This window comes from Vidua macroura, chromosome 24 (genome assembly GCF_024509145.1).
Source record: "Vidua macroura isolate BioBank_ID:100142 chromosome 24, ASM2450914v1, whole genome shotgun sequence".
Classification (NCBI taxonomy): domain Eukaryota; kingdom Metazoa; phylum Chordata; class Aves; order Passeriformes; family Viduidae; genus Vidua; species Vidua macroura.
This window is the reverse complement of record NC_071594.1, coordinates 5,670,755-5,687,743: the sequence shown is the minus strand read 5'-3', so window position 1 is coordinate 5,687,743 and position 16,989 is coordinate 5,670,755. Positions and strand designations below refer to the sequence as shown.

The window sequence follows — 16,989 nt, the reverse complement described above, 5'->3', positions numbered from 1 at the left end:
TTTTTCACCCAAACAAAGATGGAGCACAGCTACAATTTGCTTTTCATGTGCTCTTCCCAAGAGTTCCCTGTGCAGAGGAGCACAGGGGGGACACGAAATGGGATCTAAAATGCAGGGAATGACTTTTCATGGATGCTCCATTTGAGGAGGGGCTCTGGGTTAGGGTTTTGTGGGTTCTCCTTGGTTTGGATCGACAGGTGTGTGCTGAGCTGTGAGTGGATTTGGAGGGGCAGGGGGAAGGAGGGTGGAGATTTTTCAGAAATGTGCCCAAAAAAACCCCAGAAGGAAGGAAAATAATCCTTGTAAAGCAGAAATAAGGAGCAAACAGGTCTGTGAGGACTGGGTTGTTTTCCTCAGAGCTTTACTCCTTTTCCTGGCTCTCAAGCTCTTTTTCTCAGCTCATGCTCACTCCTCTCTCCTCATCTCTTCACTGGATTTTCCTTAATTTCCCATTTTTTTTCCAGCTGGGCATTGCTCTCTTGTACCTGTGTTTTTCACAAGTGCATTCTGTCCCTTTCTATTGTTTTCTCCCTATTTTTGTGGGATTCCCAGTAAAACACCTTCACCCTGGTAAAAAACTTGAAGAAACTCACCACTTTTTCTAGGCAAACCCCCCTAAAAACAACCAGGTTTCATGGTGGTCACTTGTGTGGGTTGCTGAGCACCTCCTGGATCACCACCAGATCCACCCAGACACGTTCCTGGATTGATTCAGGCTGGAATCCTGCACTTGGCTTCACCCAAACCTGGCTGGTGACTGGAACTTTCTGCTGCTCCAGTGCCACAATCCAATTAATAGAATTGAATACCCACGGTGGCTTTGGGCACAAGGGACGGCTGCAGGAAGGTGGTGGTGGCTCCTCTGGAATAAATCAACCAGGGGACAGATCTCTGAGCGGCTGTGCCAGGGCTGGGGTTTGGGAATGACCCTTGTCGGATGGGAATGCTGGACCTGGTGGGGATTTTTGGAAGAGGACAGGATTGTCCCCGTGGGGGCTGGGAGAGCGGTGGTCTCTAATGGGGTGTACTGGTGTGGCAGGAGGGAGCGTCGGGGAGCGCTGCCCTCTGTGCATCAAACCCACCCCGTGAGGGAAATCCTTGGAGAAGCAGCTGGAGGAGGAGGAGGAAGAGGGAGCCTTCCTCATGCCCACCTCTGTTCTCTCTTGCAGGCTCTGCAGGTGGCTCGGCAGTTCCTGCTGCAGCAGGCCACGGGGCTCAGCTCCCCCAGCAGCAACGAGGGCAAGCAGCCGGCGGTGCAGGTGAGCCCCGAGGACGCGCGAGTGTCCCCTGTCACCCCCCTCCTGGGAAGGGCTGGCCCACAGCTGTGGGACAGCACAAACCCCTGTCACCTCCGTGGCTGGAGCACTCCAGGAGTTAAATCCTCTGGAAACCTCCAGAAGTTTCTTGGGAGGCGTTTTGTTGTGTGTCACCACTTTTTTGGGACAGTGGTGGGACAAAGAGTTTCCCAGGGTTGGAGCATCCCAGGATTGATGCTGGGTGCTGTGAGGGTGGCACAGGGCTGGAAAAGGGAACAATCCTTTGGGCTGGAGCCAGGACAGGTCCTCCAGGATGGGACAGAGGCCAAGCTGGGATGGGGATTTGTGACACTGGCAGGAAAATGGGCTTTGGGTGGGCACGTCCTGCTCCTGTAGGGATGGGAGACCTCCCCTTCTCTGCCAAAGCAAAAGAGCAGAAAATGGGCAGGAGAGGGGTGAAATCTGGAGAGAGGGGGAGGCAGGGAGAAGCAAAGCCCAAGCGATGGGAAGTGACAATTTAAATAGCTGTGTGGAGGGGCTCTCCCTTCAGGCTAATTAAATTTATCGGAGAACAGCAGGTTACCTTATTAGAGCCACGTGGGTTTAATTAACAAAGGAAAGTAATTAGCACAAGCGCTCTCGGAGCTGGAGGTCCTGCCTGTGCCAGGCTGAGCCGGGTGGCAGCAGGAGCTGGGCTGGGATGGGCAATCCCGGGATCCTCTCCTGGCTTGGAGTGCCAGGGCATGGCTGAGCCATCCAGCAGCAAATCCCAGGGCTGCCGGGGGTCAGGAGAGCCCAGAACCCCCCGGGCTGGGAAACAGCAGCTGGGTGGGAGCAGTGGGAATTAGTCAGGGCTCCTACGGCACAAACAGGCGGCTTTTTCCAGCGGTGCCGGCAGGAAGGAAATGCAGTCACTGCATGGAAAATGTCTGCAGAGGACAAAGGCGGCGAGGGTGAAGTCAGATTCCGGTAACCGGCGCCTCGCTCCCCTCCGTGGGTGTGTGTCCCTGCACTCCTCCTCCTCCTGCTGCTGCTGCTTATCCCTCCTTGCTCTCCCTGGTATTCCCGGCTGGACGCAGCCGAACATCCCGTGCTGCTCCCCAGCCTCCCCTCCCTGCCTGCCCATCTGGCCAGCGCCTTTTGCCGGAGCGAACTGGATCTCCTTCCTCCCTCCCTCCCTCCCTCCCTCCCTCCCCTCCTCCCTTTTTTCTCTCTCCGTGTTGCAAAAAGGACTTGTGAAAGTTGTAGACGTGAGTCAGAAATAGCTCATAACTCAGCAGCACCCGGCAATCCCTCCCCCCGCGGCCCCGCCGGCAGCTGGAGCGGGATCTGACCGAGGGGAGATAGGGGATTAAGCAGACTCCTTTGAAAGGAAGTTTATCTAAGGCACAGTGGTGTGGATGAGACTGGCCAGGACGGCTGCAAGAGGAGGAGGAGGAGGAAGGCTGGGTCCCAGCACAGCCCTCCTTGGCTTGGAGGCAGCAGGAAGCACGGCAGGATGGGAATGTTTGGGAATTGGGGTGTCCTTGGGGTGCCAGCCTGCGTCCCTGCCTGTGGATGCGCAGACCCACAAGTTTGGGAATGGATTTCCACATCCATGGGGAATTTTATCTCCCCTCGGCTCCATGCCAGCCAGCTCCTGGCCCCAGTCCTGGGGGAATGAGCAGGAGGGTCCCAGTGCTGGCAGGGAGAGCAGGAGACCCCCGTGCTTGCCCACACTATGCACTCTCCTTGTCACCCCGCTGATGGGGACGGGACATTTTTGGGGCACCAAGCCAGCAGGATTAATGACATTCCCAACAGCCCATGCTTAAAAACAACCAGGGAGCTGCTGGGCTCAGCAGCATCTTGGATTGGGATTTGTTTTTTGGAGTAAGGACCCTCTTCCCACAGATGCCTGGAGGTGTGTGTGGACAGTCTCATGTTGTCGCTCCAGTTACCACTGCAGGAAAGGAAAAAATCCAAAAACCCCATCTTTGGGCGTTCTAAAACATTTAAAAATAGGTTTATTTGTTTACAACTTTAAAACTCTTGGAAACTTGGTGGGCACTGACAAAATGCTGCTTTTGGGAGCTTTTGGTGTTGCAGGGTGTTGTCGTCCTGGGATGATGGGAGCAGCAGATCCCCGTGGGATCCTGCTGGGATCCAGCAAAGCCAATGGAAGGAGGTGCTGGAAAAGCAGCACCCCGAGTTGTCAGTGCTGGCTTGGAGGCACCTGGCAATGACGGGGTGCCCTCTTTGGGTGCCCTCTTTGGGTGCCCTCTTTGGGTGCCCTCAGAGCTGCCTCTGCTGGGATCAAGTGGCTGGAAGGGGAAAGGGGCTGGAGGGCACTCGGGGAAGGGAGGAGAGGAGTTTGGAGCAAACTGCGGGAAATTGCTTTTCTTTTGTCTGCTGCAGCGGGGAGGGCAGCAGAGCGGAAAAGTGTATTTTGTTGATTTGAAACTTGAGTGAAATGGGTAATGAAGACAGATCAATACCAGCCCTTCTGCGTTCCCTCTCCGGGAAAAGAAATCCAGCGGCAGCCCGTCCGTCTGGGCTCGCACTGAGGTTTTTCCATTTGAACTTGGAGCATCCCTGTCTGTCCCTGCTCCATCCCAAAGCCCCCAGCTCTGTCAGCCCGGTGCCACTGCCACCATCCCACTCGGGGATTGGTGTTTTGGGCTCACAGAGGAGCAAAGTCACTTTAATCCCTGTAGAATCATCGGTGTGAAAGCTGTGCCAGCACCCTGTGCTCACAGAGGGGATGTAGGGACCCTGCCCAGGTTGTGCTGGGGGGCTCAGTGCTGTCACCTCTGCTGCCACTGTCCCCAGGCAGCAACTGGAGCCCAGCCAGGTGTGACTGGGGCCTCCCCAGCGGGAAGGCTGTGCTAACGAGGATGTGCTAATGAGGATGCTCTAACGAGGATACACATTGGGCTGCACATGCCGGGAATTGATTCCTCCTTTTCTTCACAGGAAGCTGAACATCAGGGCCTGGTGTCCTCCACATTGGTGTCCCCTCACCTGCTCACCCTGCTGCCACCCCACCCCGGCCACTCGAGCCTTTGGTGCTGGGGCTGTTCAGAGTGTTCCTAAAATTGTTCCTAAAGCCACCCACAGCCTCAAAACCCAGCCTGGCACGTGGGGCTGAGCTTCATTTCTCCTCTGAGCCTGGGCAGATTTTAGTGCATTGTCTCATCCCAGCCTGGTGAGGTCTAGAGGTGGCACAGCAGCGTTTGGGTGGCCCTGTGCCACCCCTCGGGGTTTATAAGCCATGGCTGGGGTCACCTCGGTGTCAGTGGCATCACTGCCTGGCCCTGGGCACTGGGAGCACTCCCAGACTGTCTGAGCCAGCTGGATCTTGGAGCTCACCCAGGGATGCTGAGTGCAGGAAGGGAGGCCAGGAGGGTTGGGATTGCTCTTCTCCTGTGAGAACTGGGTGCTGTGGGGTGGGATTTGCTCATCCCCTGCCCTTAAAACAGCACAACTTGAAGCTGCTTTTGGTGTTTGCTTCCCCTCTTCCGTTCCCAGTCTCCTCGATTTGTTTCTGTTGGGTTTGGATTTGAAAAGAGTGGTTAAAATTAGGAAAAACAGCACAAACATGTTTTCTGCTGTTTCTAACTGGGAGTTAAACCCCAAGCCTGGATCAGAGCAGGGATGTGCAGCCCTGAGCTCTGCAGGAAACCAGGAGCACCCTCTGGAGAGAGAGAGGAGTGCTCATCCCGATGATCCCAGAGCCAGCAGGGATGGGGGGGACGAGGTCTGGGCTGTGTGGTTGAGGCGTGGAGCAGGAGCTGCCCCTTCCCATAGTGGTGGTGACGTGGGGCCCTTGGGGACGCGGTGACTCCTGCGGTGACCTCCCGGCCCGGGTGACGGCGGAGCAGGGATGTTTGGAGGCTGGTGGAGGATGTCCCCAGGCCATGCCAAGCCAGCTGTCCCCGGGGTCAGGAGGGCACTGGCCCTCTGATGACAACCCCGCCAGCGAGCCAAGACCGCCAGGCCATGGCTTTCCCCGCTCTGCCTTGTGCCTGGGAGTTCAATCCGCTTCCCGTAAAAACAACCCAAAAAAAATCTAGGAAAAATTTCTCAAGAGCCTCGCTCCCCATCCTGCCTCGTTCCACACGGCCAAGTCCTGCTTCTCTCAGCTGGCTTTGGCTCAGGGAGGGAATATTCCCTGGAATACCTGCCTGCTTTTCCACCCACCGCCTGCTGCTCCCGCCCCGTCCTCTGGCACGGGGATTACAGCCGGGCCCGCCTGGAAAAGCAGCCCCTGGAGATGCTGCTGGCCGGCCGGAGCAGCGCCGGGTGTTTCTGGGAGCAGCCAGAGCTGTTAGTAAGCAGTTTCTGCGGGGTGGCAGCCGGCCAAGGCGTGAGTCAAACCCTTCCTGACTCGGTGTCTGGCAGATGCCAGCTCGTGACGCGTCGGGCTGGTCCCCAGCCATTGCTGCTGCTGCTCCAGGGCTGCTGCCGGGACCTGCTTCCCGAGGGATGTGCCGGCTGCCAGGACACTTCCCGGCTGCTCCGGTGCCTGGGGGTGGAGGCAGCTGGGTGGCACTCACCCCTCAGCTGGGTGGCACTCACCCCTCACAGCCCCTGTGCTGCTCTGCCTGGCACCCTTCAGCTCTCACGTTGACCACCTGCATCCCAGATTTTGAGGCAGTTGCTGCCCAGATCCCGCTGTTATCCAGGGATGCCAGGCTGGTCTCATATCCTGCCACAGGGAATCTTGTCCCTGATGGCCATGGCTGTAGGTGAAGGGGTGTCCCAGGGCCACCCCGGGGTGTGACCCTGTGGGGATTTTGGCCAGGTTGGGATGGATATTTCCAACCCCATTTCCATCCCTGTCTCATTTTGCCGGAGCAGCAGCTCTCCCTGTCCCCAACACACAGCTGGCACTGTCACCAGAGCTTGGGACGGAGAGCCCCCAGCCCTGGGGTTTGCTGGCCCACACTGGGGCCAAGGCAGTGCTGGAACATTCCCAGCACCAGGGCGTGGGATGAACGGGAGCAAAACCGCCTGTAAGTAGGAATTTCCTCTTTTACTAAAAGTTGCTGCTTTCCCTGGAAACCTTAACTGGGAGAGGAGCTTTTGCCACGCTGTGGGGAAATTCTTCACGGGAACCAAGGAAGCAGCAGAGCTCAGATGCCCCTCTCAAGTTCACCCCGTTCCCACCTCACCCCCACACGGATCCGCCACCATTTCTCCGTGTCAGCTCCGCATCCGAACGCGGGGGGGAGGGGGGTAAGAAGAAAAAAAAAGCCATTTAATGCAGACAAAGGTTGTATGAAAATATAATTCTGCTTTTGTTAGCAGCCATCAAACTCTAAAAAGCGTCACTTTTGTTTTCTTGTAACATTGTGAAAACCTCGTGTCGGATCGAGAGCTGGGGCCCTCTCGACTAATCGCCTCTCCTTTGTGTTTTTAGATTATAGGGGCAATTAGTGTTGTCAAAACCTCTGGCAATTCTCTTTGCTCTTGACAGGGTGTCAGTCCGCTGGGCGAGAAATGGAAGGTGTTATAACTCTCCGGTAATTAGGATGCCTCCGATTTGAAAATGCCAGCAAACGTGTTCGAGGGGCCGCGGGAGGGGGCGGGGAGCCCGCCCGGGCTGGGGGGGATGTGGAGGAGCAATTAATTAGGGGCTCTCATTCCGAGCACGATGCTGGCTGATGAATTGGCAGAGGGAAATTAGCTGCGCTCCGGGGCGCGCACCTCGCTCTCCTCGCCAGCTTCCCTCCTGCCCAGATGTTCGCCCAGGGCTTGGCACAGCTGGCTGGGAGCACCTGGGTGCCCAAACAGCAGCTCTTCACTGGGTGCTGGTGCCACGGGGGGCTCGGGGCTCTCTGGTGGGTGCTGGAGCCTTGCAGGGTGCTCATCCCTGGGCTCCAGCCCTTGGGTGGGAAGTCAGAGGAGTTAATCAATAGCTCCGCCACGGAGGTGGCTGGAGGGGGAAACGCTGGTGACAAACAGAGCTCGCCCCGTGTCCGACGCCTCCCTGCAGCAGAATGCCTGAGTAAATAGATAAGGCTTTGCAATCTCCCCTGAAGGTCAGCTGGACACCCATCACAGATGGGAGGGACTGCACCGGCCACCCTGCGGTCCCATCCCCGCTGGAGTGGCTGGAAGGGGTCCAGGCTGGGCAGTCTGGGCACCACTGGGAGTCCTGGGCAGGGGGGCTGGCAGGAACCAGGCTCTCAGGGGGACTTTGCTGGGTTTCTCTGCTCTTTGAGGTCCTGAGATGCTGGGCTGAGGGGCTGAGGAGCTGTTTAGCTTGGATCAGAACCGGGTCCTTGGCGTGCAGCTGGATCCTGGCTTGTGCTCTGCCCCTTCCCACATGCCAAGGAGCTGCTGCCTCTTCCTGGGATCCCCTGGGAGAGCTCGTGGCTGCTGGTGGCTCCTGACCAGCAATTCTTATTTGCCTTCCCAGGAATATGAGGCATCCAGGAGGGTCATCAAATTACAGCAAGGCCCTAACCCTGCCCAGAGCCTCGGGAAGGGCTTTGGGCTGGTGGGATCGGTGGAAGGCTGGGACGAGGCAGCTCCTCATGGCTCCATCTGGGCATTGCTCCACCTGGGCAGGACCCAGCAGGGCTGGGATCCATCACTGACACCTTCCCAGGAGCTTTGCCCGGGGTGTGGACCCGTGTTTTGATAACCAAAGGCAGGGGCTGGCAGGTTCCCTCAGCCCTCCCTCCTCTTGGCACAGTAATTACAGGAGTTACTGGTGTCAGCTGGAGGTAAAGCTTTGATGTGCCTGGAGAACCCCGTAACCTCTTCCTCCTCGGTGCTCTGCTCTGCAGAGTTATTTGGGTGATCGGTATCTTCCCACTTCCCTGGCGTTTCCCTCCACCCTTCCCATGCTCCCAGCAGGGGAGGGAGCTGTGGTTTGATGCCCAGTTCCCCCAGCTAAATTGCATTTAAAGAAGAGCCCTCAGCTTGCTTGGGGAGCTCATGGTTCAGGAAGCTTCATCCATGGTGCCAGCAGCACCATGGGACATCTCTCACCATTGCCATGTCCCAGGGGACAGACAGCGGCTTCATCCAGAGGTGACAGAGATGTGGGGGACAGAGAGGACGCTCTGGGAGAGGCACTGTTGGCGTTTGGGGCGAGTTTCACAGGCCGGGGTTGGGAGTGGTGACGTGTCCTTGCTGTCACAGGTCCCCGTGTCCGTGGCCATGATGTCCCCGCAGATGATCACGCCGCAGCAGATGCAGCAGATCCTGTCCCCGCCCCAGCTCCAGGCCCTCCTGCAGCAGCAGCAGGCGATAATGCTGCAACAGGTAACGCTGCACCACGGCTGAATCCAGCCAGGCAATTCTCACCGGGGTCTGGGAATGCTGGAGTTTGTTGGAGGCAGAAAAATGGCTCCTTTCCTCCTCCTGATTTTCACATTTTTCTTTTGGGATTCCCAGCACGTCCAGGGATGAAAGGAGCAGCAGGTGCTGATAGTGCTGGTGCTGCCACCCTGAGCCAGGGTCTCAAAACCTGCAAAATTCCTGCTCAAGGGCTGATTTGGGGCTGCTCAGCTCCTGGGAAAAGCCGGGGTCTGGGTGGATGCTCTTGGTTCGATGTGCCCCAAGCAGAGCCCCGTGGCCACTGCTGGGCTTTGGGCAGGTGCCTGTGTCCAGCTCCAGAGCTGAGGTTTGTTTCTCATGCTCAGCTTTTCCAGAGATTTTAGTCAGATGGGGAGGGAAGAAAAAGGAGGAGAAGGGAAAAAAAAAGGAGATTTCCACTCTGAAACAAAATAGGTCTGCTTGGGTAAACAGCTCCTGGCAGCGGGAAGGAGGGAGAGAGGGAGAAACCCCACAAGCATCCTCCACACCCTTCCTCCTGCCTCCAGTACCTGTTTACTCCAAACAGGCTGATAAGGATTCAAGGTTGGCCCCAGGGAAAGAACAAAGGGTAAACACTACCCTGGGTGGGTCCTTCCACAAGCCTCTTTGGAGCCGGATAAAGAAACACGTTTGACTGCAAATTAAACAACCCAGGCCGGAATAGCTCACATTCTCCACCGGCAGCAAACCAAACATCACACCTCTCACCCCTGACCCAATGTTCCTGCTCCCAGCCCGGCCACTCCGCAGCGCCCTGGCTGGGGCTGGCTCGGGGGTAAACACCCAGCCCCTCCAAACCTGTTCTCCGACACAAACAGCCACTCGCTGCTGGCAGCCCCGAGCTGATAAAGGCTTCCCGGCGTCCCCAGGGACATTCCTGAGCCCCTGCGAGGGGGCTGGGGGGGTCTCGCTGACCTCCCCGTGCCTTTCTCCCCCTCCCTGCACGCAGCAAATCCATCACCCACAGTTTATTTAGGGGCCACGACTGGTGGCAACGCTGGCAGGTCCCAGCGCTGCCTGTGGACACTGGGAACCTCTCTGGTGGCCCCCTGTGGATCCAGGGGGTTTATCCCTGTTTTAATGGCCCAGCAAACAGCTCTGCTTCGATTTGAAGAGCTGTTTTGACTGCAGGGCTGAACCCCCAGCTCTCACAGGCCAGGGGTTGTGGCTGCTCCTGGTCCTCCCCAGCTGGGACCCCCCCTGGTTCTCACAGCACTTGTCAGGGGTGTTCTGGGGTCCCACCATGCCAAAACTGGGGTCTCCCCACCCTGAAGTGCTCTGTGATGTGCCAGAGCACCCCAGCCTGCTTTTCTCTCAAGGGACAGCAGGTTGGCATTAAAATAAACATCAGGGTGGGCATTGGGAGTGTTTGGGGGGCTCAAGGGCCATGGGGATCCAGAGCCCTTGGCAATGTGTGCCCAGGGAGCCTGCCCTGGTGACAGTACCAGGAGCTGGCGTGGCTGTGGCAAAGCCTCGGCGCTGGGCACGGGGCGGTGAGGTGGGCACGGGGTGCTGATGTGGGCACGGGGTGGTTCCACGGCTGATCCCGTTGCTCTCTTCCCTTCCCAGCTGCAGGAATACTACAAGAAGCAGCAGGAGCAGCTTCACCTGCAGCTGTTGACCCAGCAGCAAGCCGGAAAGCAGCAACCCAAAGAGGTGAGCTCAGCTGGATGGCACCGGGCTGGCAGCAAATTAAAGGGGGACCAGCACAAAACAAGGTGTGGGACAACCCCCAGGGAGCCCGTGGCAATGGGACGTGGGACATCCTGCTCTGGAGGTGCCAGGGTGACCAGTGCAGTCACTGGGAGTTGTTGTTCTTCCTCCTTTTTCTCCTCCTCTTCCTCCCTCTCTGTGATCTGGTGCATCCACAAGATATGGGGGGTGTGGGGCAGCACTGGAGGGGCCACTGGACCCTCCCTGGTGACAGGGACACGTCCCATCCCCCCAGCGCAGAGTGAGGGCTCCCCAAATCCCCCCGTGGTGGGATCAGAGAAGGCTCAGCCCTGCCAGGCTCAGCTTGGGCAGCCCAGTCCTGGCTGAGCTGGCACAGCAGTGCCCTGGTGAGCGGGCAGGGCTGGTCAGTGCCAACCAGAGCAGGGCTTTTCCTGCCAGGAAGGGCGGCTCTCCAAAGCCCAGGGAATGTGGCAAACAGCAGTGATCCCAGCAAAGGGCTTTTCCAGCGGGAGACTCTGAGGTGGGCAGGGCTCTCAGGCCCCCAGGATCACGTTGGCAGTGCCAGGCAGGTCAGTGCCTGCTGGAGACTCGTTTTGTGCCCCTGTGGTTGCAGCAATCTTGCAGAACCCCCTGTACACAGCAGATTTTGCCCCCGAGGGCACAGTGATGCCCCACAAGGGGCTGTGGCTGTGTTTTGGGGACCTGCTGGTCACACAGAGATGGGGACAGAGCCCAGCCAGCAGACAGCACTGCTCCCTTCCTTTGCCTCGGGTGTTCTTGCCCCTCTGTCTTGCCAAAATGCTTCACATGGGTTTTTTTTGCTGTGCAGTTTTGCAGAATTCATGTCTGGCCTTGCTGCCCCTCCCCTGAGTGTCCTTCCACGGGCTCCCAGTGACAAGGGACCTGTTCCTGAGCCACTCCCTCCACGTCCCTGGTGCAAGCAGGGGTTCTGGAGCTGTTCGTGGCCATCGCTCCTCCCAAAATCCAGCACCCTGACGGACACCCAGCACTTGAAACTCAGCTTTTGGGCAGGGAGGGAAGATTTTAAGCCCAGACTGTGTGTTGGGGTGGCACAGGGGGGGTCTCACTGGCAAAGCCACGCTGGCATCAGGGGACCAGGGTGGCTGCAGTGGCTCAGGGTCAGCTGCTGCAGCCTCAGGCAGCTCTCGCTGCGGGGTGTTGGTGCATTTTCAGGGTCAGGGTTATCAGAACCATCTCCAGGAGCTGCTGGTGCTCCGGGAGGTGGGGGAGGTGTAAATGTGAGCTTCCTCAAGGACTTTTTCCTGCTGGCCCTGGCGATGTTCTCTTGCAGCACCGAGCAGGGATATAATTAAGCTCTAACAAAGCGCTTGCTTAGCGGGCTCCGCTTTAAAAAGCTCGTGTTAACTTTTAATTAAATGGTACAGAGGAGATGGGAAATTTATCCAACAAGAAAGAGTGTAGCAGGGGGGGAAGGGGTGTTGGATGCTGCTCGAGGGGTGTGTGTCCAGCTTTCCTGCTGGGAAAAGCACTGAGGGGGTCTCAGCAAGGTGATGTCAGTCCTTAAAATCCTTGGGTAAGCTTTAGTTTCACCCCAAAAATTTGGAGAGCTGGTGTTCCTAAAGTCTGTGTTCATGTTTGCCTGCTGGGAATGGTGATGCTGTGGCTTCCCTGAAACTCAGGGAAGAGCTGGAGTGTCTGGGATGCCTCCACAGAGCCGCCCTTGGATCTTTCCTGGAAACCCATGGGCCGGATTTAATTCCGGCCCCGCTGCAGGATTTCTAAACCCAGAGCCTTCTGCTTCCCCTCTGCCTGATTCCAAGGGCTGACTCCTGTGAGTCAGCAGCTCAGAGTGGGATGTGCAGGTGGGAAGGACACCAGGAAGGAGCCGGGAGCAGGGGCAGCACCTCTGGGAGGAGCAGCTCTGATCTCCCCGGGATGGGGAGTGCCCCAGAGAAGGGAAGGACAGACAAGAGGATGGAAATGTGTGGGAAGAGCCTGTCAGCAGCATCCTGTCCCTAAGGATGTGGTGATGCTCCATGTCCATGGGTGCTGTGCCACACTGGATGCATGAGGAAGGGCCAGAGCAAGGCTGATCCATGAATCCATGCATCCCACCAGGATGGGGCTGAGCTCTGGCACATCCCAGCCCTTCCTGCAGCATTTTCCTGTGCTGGGGTGTGAGGGCCACCCCCCAGCCTCCAGCAGCACCCTTGGTGTGGGGGACACAAGGAGCTGTGCTGCAGCCCCTCACCCTCGTGTCTCCCATCCTGCTCCTCCCAGGATGCTTGGCTCCTCCAAGCAGCAACGGGGTGCAGAGACCCCAAGACCCCCTGGGAAGGTCTCCGTGTGTCCCCAAAGCTGCCGAGGGCAGGGGTTGTCCCTCTGCTGAGGCAGGCAGGGTGGGGAGGGGGGTGCTGCTGGCGCCTAACCCCGGTGTCAGCTTAATGAAGTGCTGCTGTCAGTCCCGCGTGTCACGGCGCAAACTCCTCCTGATGTGCTCATAAATCAAAGTGACGGCGCCTCTTGCCCCGGTGGCTGCACCCACTCAGCTGCGTCTAATGCACGGTGATGCTGCAGACCCCCAGCCCCGAGCCAGGAATGGGCTGGGAATGGGCTGGGAATGAGCTGGGAATGGGCTGGGAATGATTTGGGGGAGCCAAGCCTCGGTGATGCTGCAGACCCCCAGCTCCAAACTAGGAATGGGCTGGGAATGGGCTGGGAATGATTTGGGGGAGCCAAGCCTTGGTGATGCTGCAGACCCCCACCCCCAAGCCAGGAATGGGCTGGGAATGGGCTGGGAATGAGCTGGGAATGGGCTGGGAATGATTTGGGGGAGCCAAGCCTCGGTGATGCTGCAGACCCCCAGCTCCAAACTAGGAATGGGCTGGGAATGGGCTGGGAATGAGCTGGGAATGGGCTGGGAATGAGCTGGGGGAGCCAAGCTCAGGATTCTGTCCCAACACAGAGCCAGCTCCTCTGGGAGTGGCTTTTCTAACAGGAATGGGGGTCTGGAGGATCAGTGGGGTGTGAGATTTTTGGGAAAGCTGGGGCTGTCATCCAGGCTCTCTCCAGGCTGGTTTCTCCAGGGAAAGCTTGGCTTGGAGCCCGTGGGCTGGTGGATGGCTCTGCACCCCTTCACCCGTCACTCAGGGGTTTAGAGGTCTGTGGTGCCACAGGTGTTCCCTAGGGGTGGCAGATTGGCTTCCCCATAGGACCAGGCCTTGGTTTGGCTTGGATTTGTGTTCCTGGGGCTCCTCCTCCTGTTCCTGGTCTGTGGAAGCTGGAGGGACATGGATTTGAGGCATGTGAAAGTTCAACCTTCACATCACCAGGTTCAACAGCGTCCCTGCCAGAGCCACGAGTGCATCAGGGCTGCCTGGGGGGCTCAGGGGGTCTGAATCCAGCCAGGCCAGGTCAGGAGAGCCTGGCTGGGCTGTGGGATGCAGGCAGCGTGCCCAGGGATCCTCCTGACCTCATCCACTCCCAGCAGCTCAGCCTGGAAGTGACGTGGGTGAGGCTGTGCTGGAGCAGAGCTCGGGCTTGCCCCGGGGCCCTCGGGGAGGGCGGTGGTGGAGCCGGGAAGAGGAGGAGAATCCCATCCTGTCCCATCCCATCCCTTCCCATCCCAGCTGCTGTTTCTAAGCAAGGCAGGGACAGTGTGTCCATCCCACACGGTGGCAGAGCTTCCCCTCGCCAGGAGGGGACACCCTGGGGGACAGAGAAGCCGCTGTTAAAGCTCTCAGGCTGCAGCCTGCTCCTGCCCTTTTCCCTCCATCCTGCTGATCCCATGGCCTGGAGCCCTCGTGGCTCAGGAGTCAGGGATTTCTCTTCACTGAGCAGGAATTGCTTTGATTTGTGCCTTGATCTTTAAGCCTCAGAGGTGCAGGGCTGAGACAGAGCCAGGGAGGATCCAGGTCTGACTCTGGGGAGGCAATTCCACTGTGGCCAAGAGGTGGAGAGGACAGAGAGTCCACACATCTTTCTGGGGCTGAAAAGCTGGAATTAAACTCCATCTGTACCCTAGGCAGGACTCGTGGTGATGCCTGAGAGAGGGGTTTGGAACTCGTCCTCACCCTCTGAGTCACAAAGCCAAGGCTGAGCATCAACAACATCCACAGGGATCCACCAGCATCCAGTGAGACCCTGGGTGTGACCCCAAACTCCGTCATGGACTGGGATTCTGCTGCTCCCTGTTGATGCAGCCTCAGGGATCAGCAGTTCCCTGGAATTCCCAGTGCCTGGGGGGCCTGAGTCCCCACGATGCTCACAAAACAAGGACATACCCACTGCAGAGCTCTTGTGCTCCTCAGTCAGAACACAAACGTGGAAATACTCCTCTGGGGGGGCTGCAGAGTGCAGCGAGGGGGGGATGTGCCCCGGCCCGGCTCCCCGCCGGCACCGTCTGCCCAAACAGGGGGGTTTGGGGGGGTTCACGGGGTCACGGAGCCGCCTGCCCCGCTAATGAGGCCGGGCAGCCCCGGGGCAGCTCCCCTCTCCCGGGCAGCTCGGATTAGCAGCTGCCTGTCCCCAGCCCTAATTGAATTCTCTCCCCTTCACTTAATTCTCATGGATTTCTCGGCGCCTCCCCAGGGACCCATCCTGCCTAACTAGTTTAGGGCCAGCGATGCTGGTCAGAGCCTGGCCAGCTCCAGGGGGTGAGGGAGAGTCACCTACTTGGGGGGTGGCTGTGGCCGGGGTGGGGACACCAGTACTGGCACTGGGCACCCCCCTCCCTGCACCAGTTTCAGCCCCTCACCAACATAGCAGTCATTTTTGACAAACAGGGATAAATTTCTGCCTCACAGGAGGGTTCTGTGCCTGTTTCCTGCTGGGACCCCCCTTTTTTTACACCAACCCCGCAGCTGAGCCTCCCCCGTGGGACCCCCCAGCCGGGCTTTGCGGGTTCCTCCCTGCAGTACTCCGAGCAAGCCCCCAGCTCCTCTCTCTCCCTTTCTTTCCAGCGCTTTATTTTTCCCTTCCCCTTTTCCCTTTCCTTCCCCTCCTCTTCCGATAGATCAAAGCCTCCGTCCGGCTCAGCCGGGAGCCGAGCAGGCCCCGCAGCAGGATGGAGGCACCGCCGAGCGCGGCGTCCCCACCGCTGCCACCCCTCGCTGCCAGCGCCCCTCGCCGCGGCCTCCAACCCCCGCCTGCCCTGCCAGGCCGGGAATAAGGCTTGGATTTGTCCCTCCTTTTGTCTCGGCAGCCGTTGGGGAACAAGCAGCTGGCCTTCCAGCAGCAGCTCCTGCAGATGCAGCAGCTCCAGCAGCAGCACCTGTTAAACCTGCAGCGCCAGGGCCTGGTGAGCCTCCCGCCGGGGCAGGGCACGGTGCCCCTGCAGACCCTGCCCCAAGGTAAGGACCACGGCCTGGGCGGATTCCTGGGCTGTAGCCTGGCCAGCTCTGGGTGAGGGGGGCTGGGGAGGGGCTCTGGTGTTGGGTTTTGTGATGCCCCCAAAGTTTGGGGGGTGATGGTGTCAGCAGTTGGAGCCGTGCAGGGTTGGGGTCCGGGTTCCAGAGGGGGGCAGGGTTGGGGCACCTCTTCCTCTGGCAGAGGAGTGCCAGGATTTGGGGCACCTCTTCCTCTGGCAGAGGAGTGCCAGGATTTGGGGCACCTCTTCCTCTGGCAGAGGAGTGTCAGGATTTGGGGCACCTCTTCCTCTGGCAGAAGGGTGTCAGGATTTGGGGCACCTCTTCCTCTGGCAGAAGGGTGTCAGGATTTGGGGCACCTCTTCCTCTGGCAGAAGGGTGTCAGGATTTGGGGCACCTCTTCCTCTGGCAGAGGAGTGTCAGGATTTGGGGCACCTCTTCCTCTGGCAGAAGGGTGTCAGGATTTGGGGCACCTCTTCCTCTGGCAGAAGGGTGTCAGGATTTGGGGCACCTCTTCCTCTGGCAGAAGGGTGTCAGGATTTGGGGTACCTCTCTTCCTCTGGCAGGGCAGTGTCAGGATTTGGGGCACCTCTTCCTCTGGCAGGGGAGTGTCAGGATTTGGGGCACCTCTTCCTCTGGCAGAAGGGTGCCAGGATTTGGGGCACCTCTTCCTCTGGCAGAAGGGTGCCAGGATTTGGGGCACCTCTTCCTCTGGCAGAAGGGTGTCAGGATTTGGGGTACCTCTCTTCCTCTGGCAGAAAGGTGCTGGCATTTGGGAAGCCAGGCTCTTCTCCCTCTGGGAACAGCTCTCTGGGTGCTGCAGGTGCCTTGGTCTGGGTTTCCCAACGGGGTCGTGCAGCCTCCCCTTGCTGTGCCCAGCCCCAGGTGATGCTCCCCCAGAGCTGGGTGAGACGTGGGGAGTGAGGGAGCAGGGAGGAAGCCCTGGGTGCTGCCTCGTGTCCCTGCTGACGTTGGCCACTCTCTCCTGTGCCACAGCTGTTTGCCCCTCAGACCTCCAGCAGCTCTGGAAGGAGGTCACGGCCACCCAGCCCGTCGAGGACAGCATTAAGCAGGAAGGTCTTGACCTCACCACCAACACCTCCAACTCTACCTCGTTTTCGGCCGCCAAGGTCTCGCCTCCCATTTCCCATCACCCTCTGCCCAATGGACAGAGCACCATGCACACGCCGAGAAGGGACAGGTAGAGCCGGGTCGGGCCCTGGCACTTTGTGTTTTAATTCCTGGAGAGGTGGAAGGGGCTGGGATCCATCACCCACAGGGCTGGGAGGGGCAGGGGGTTTCTGCCCACCCCATAAAAGTGGCCTGGTACTGTTTTGCTGCACCCACAGAGGACAGGGAGCCGTCACTGTGGGGTCTCCCATGGGTGCCCCAGGGCA

The 16,989-nt window shown here is 58.8% G+C and overlaps 1 protein-coding gene across 5 annotated transcripts in view; it reads left to right on the top strand.

Annotated features, from left to right (window-relative positions):
* Positions 1 to 16,989, top strand: part of FOXP4 (forkhead box P4) — a 56,880-nt gene that overhangs the window by 26,037 nt on the left and 13,854 nt on the right. For all 5 annotated transcript variants that reach the window (XM_053998352.1, XM_053998351.1, XM_053998355.1 and 2 more), the window contains 5 exons: positions 1,170 to 1,259; positions 8,394 to 8,516; positions 10,140 to 10,226; positions 15,430 to 15,577; positions 16,589 to 16,793. In XM_053998352.1, coding sequence (XP_053854327.1) covers positions 1,170 to 1,259; positions 8,394 to 8,516; positions 10,140 to 10,226; positions 15,430 to 15,577; positions 16,589 to 16,793 — 653 coding nt within the window. The remainder of the gene's footprint in view (positions 1 to 1,169; positions 1,260 to 8,393; positions 8,517 to 10,139; positions 10,227 to 15,429; positions 15,578 to 16,588; positions 16,794 to 16,989) is intronic.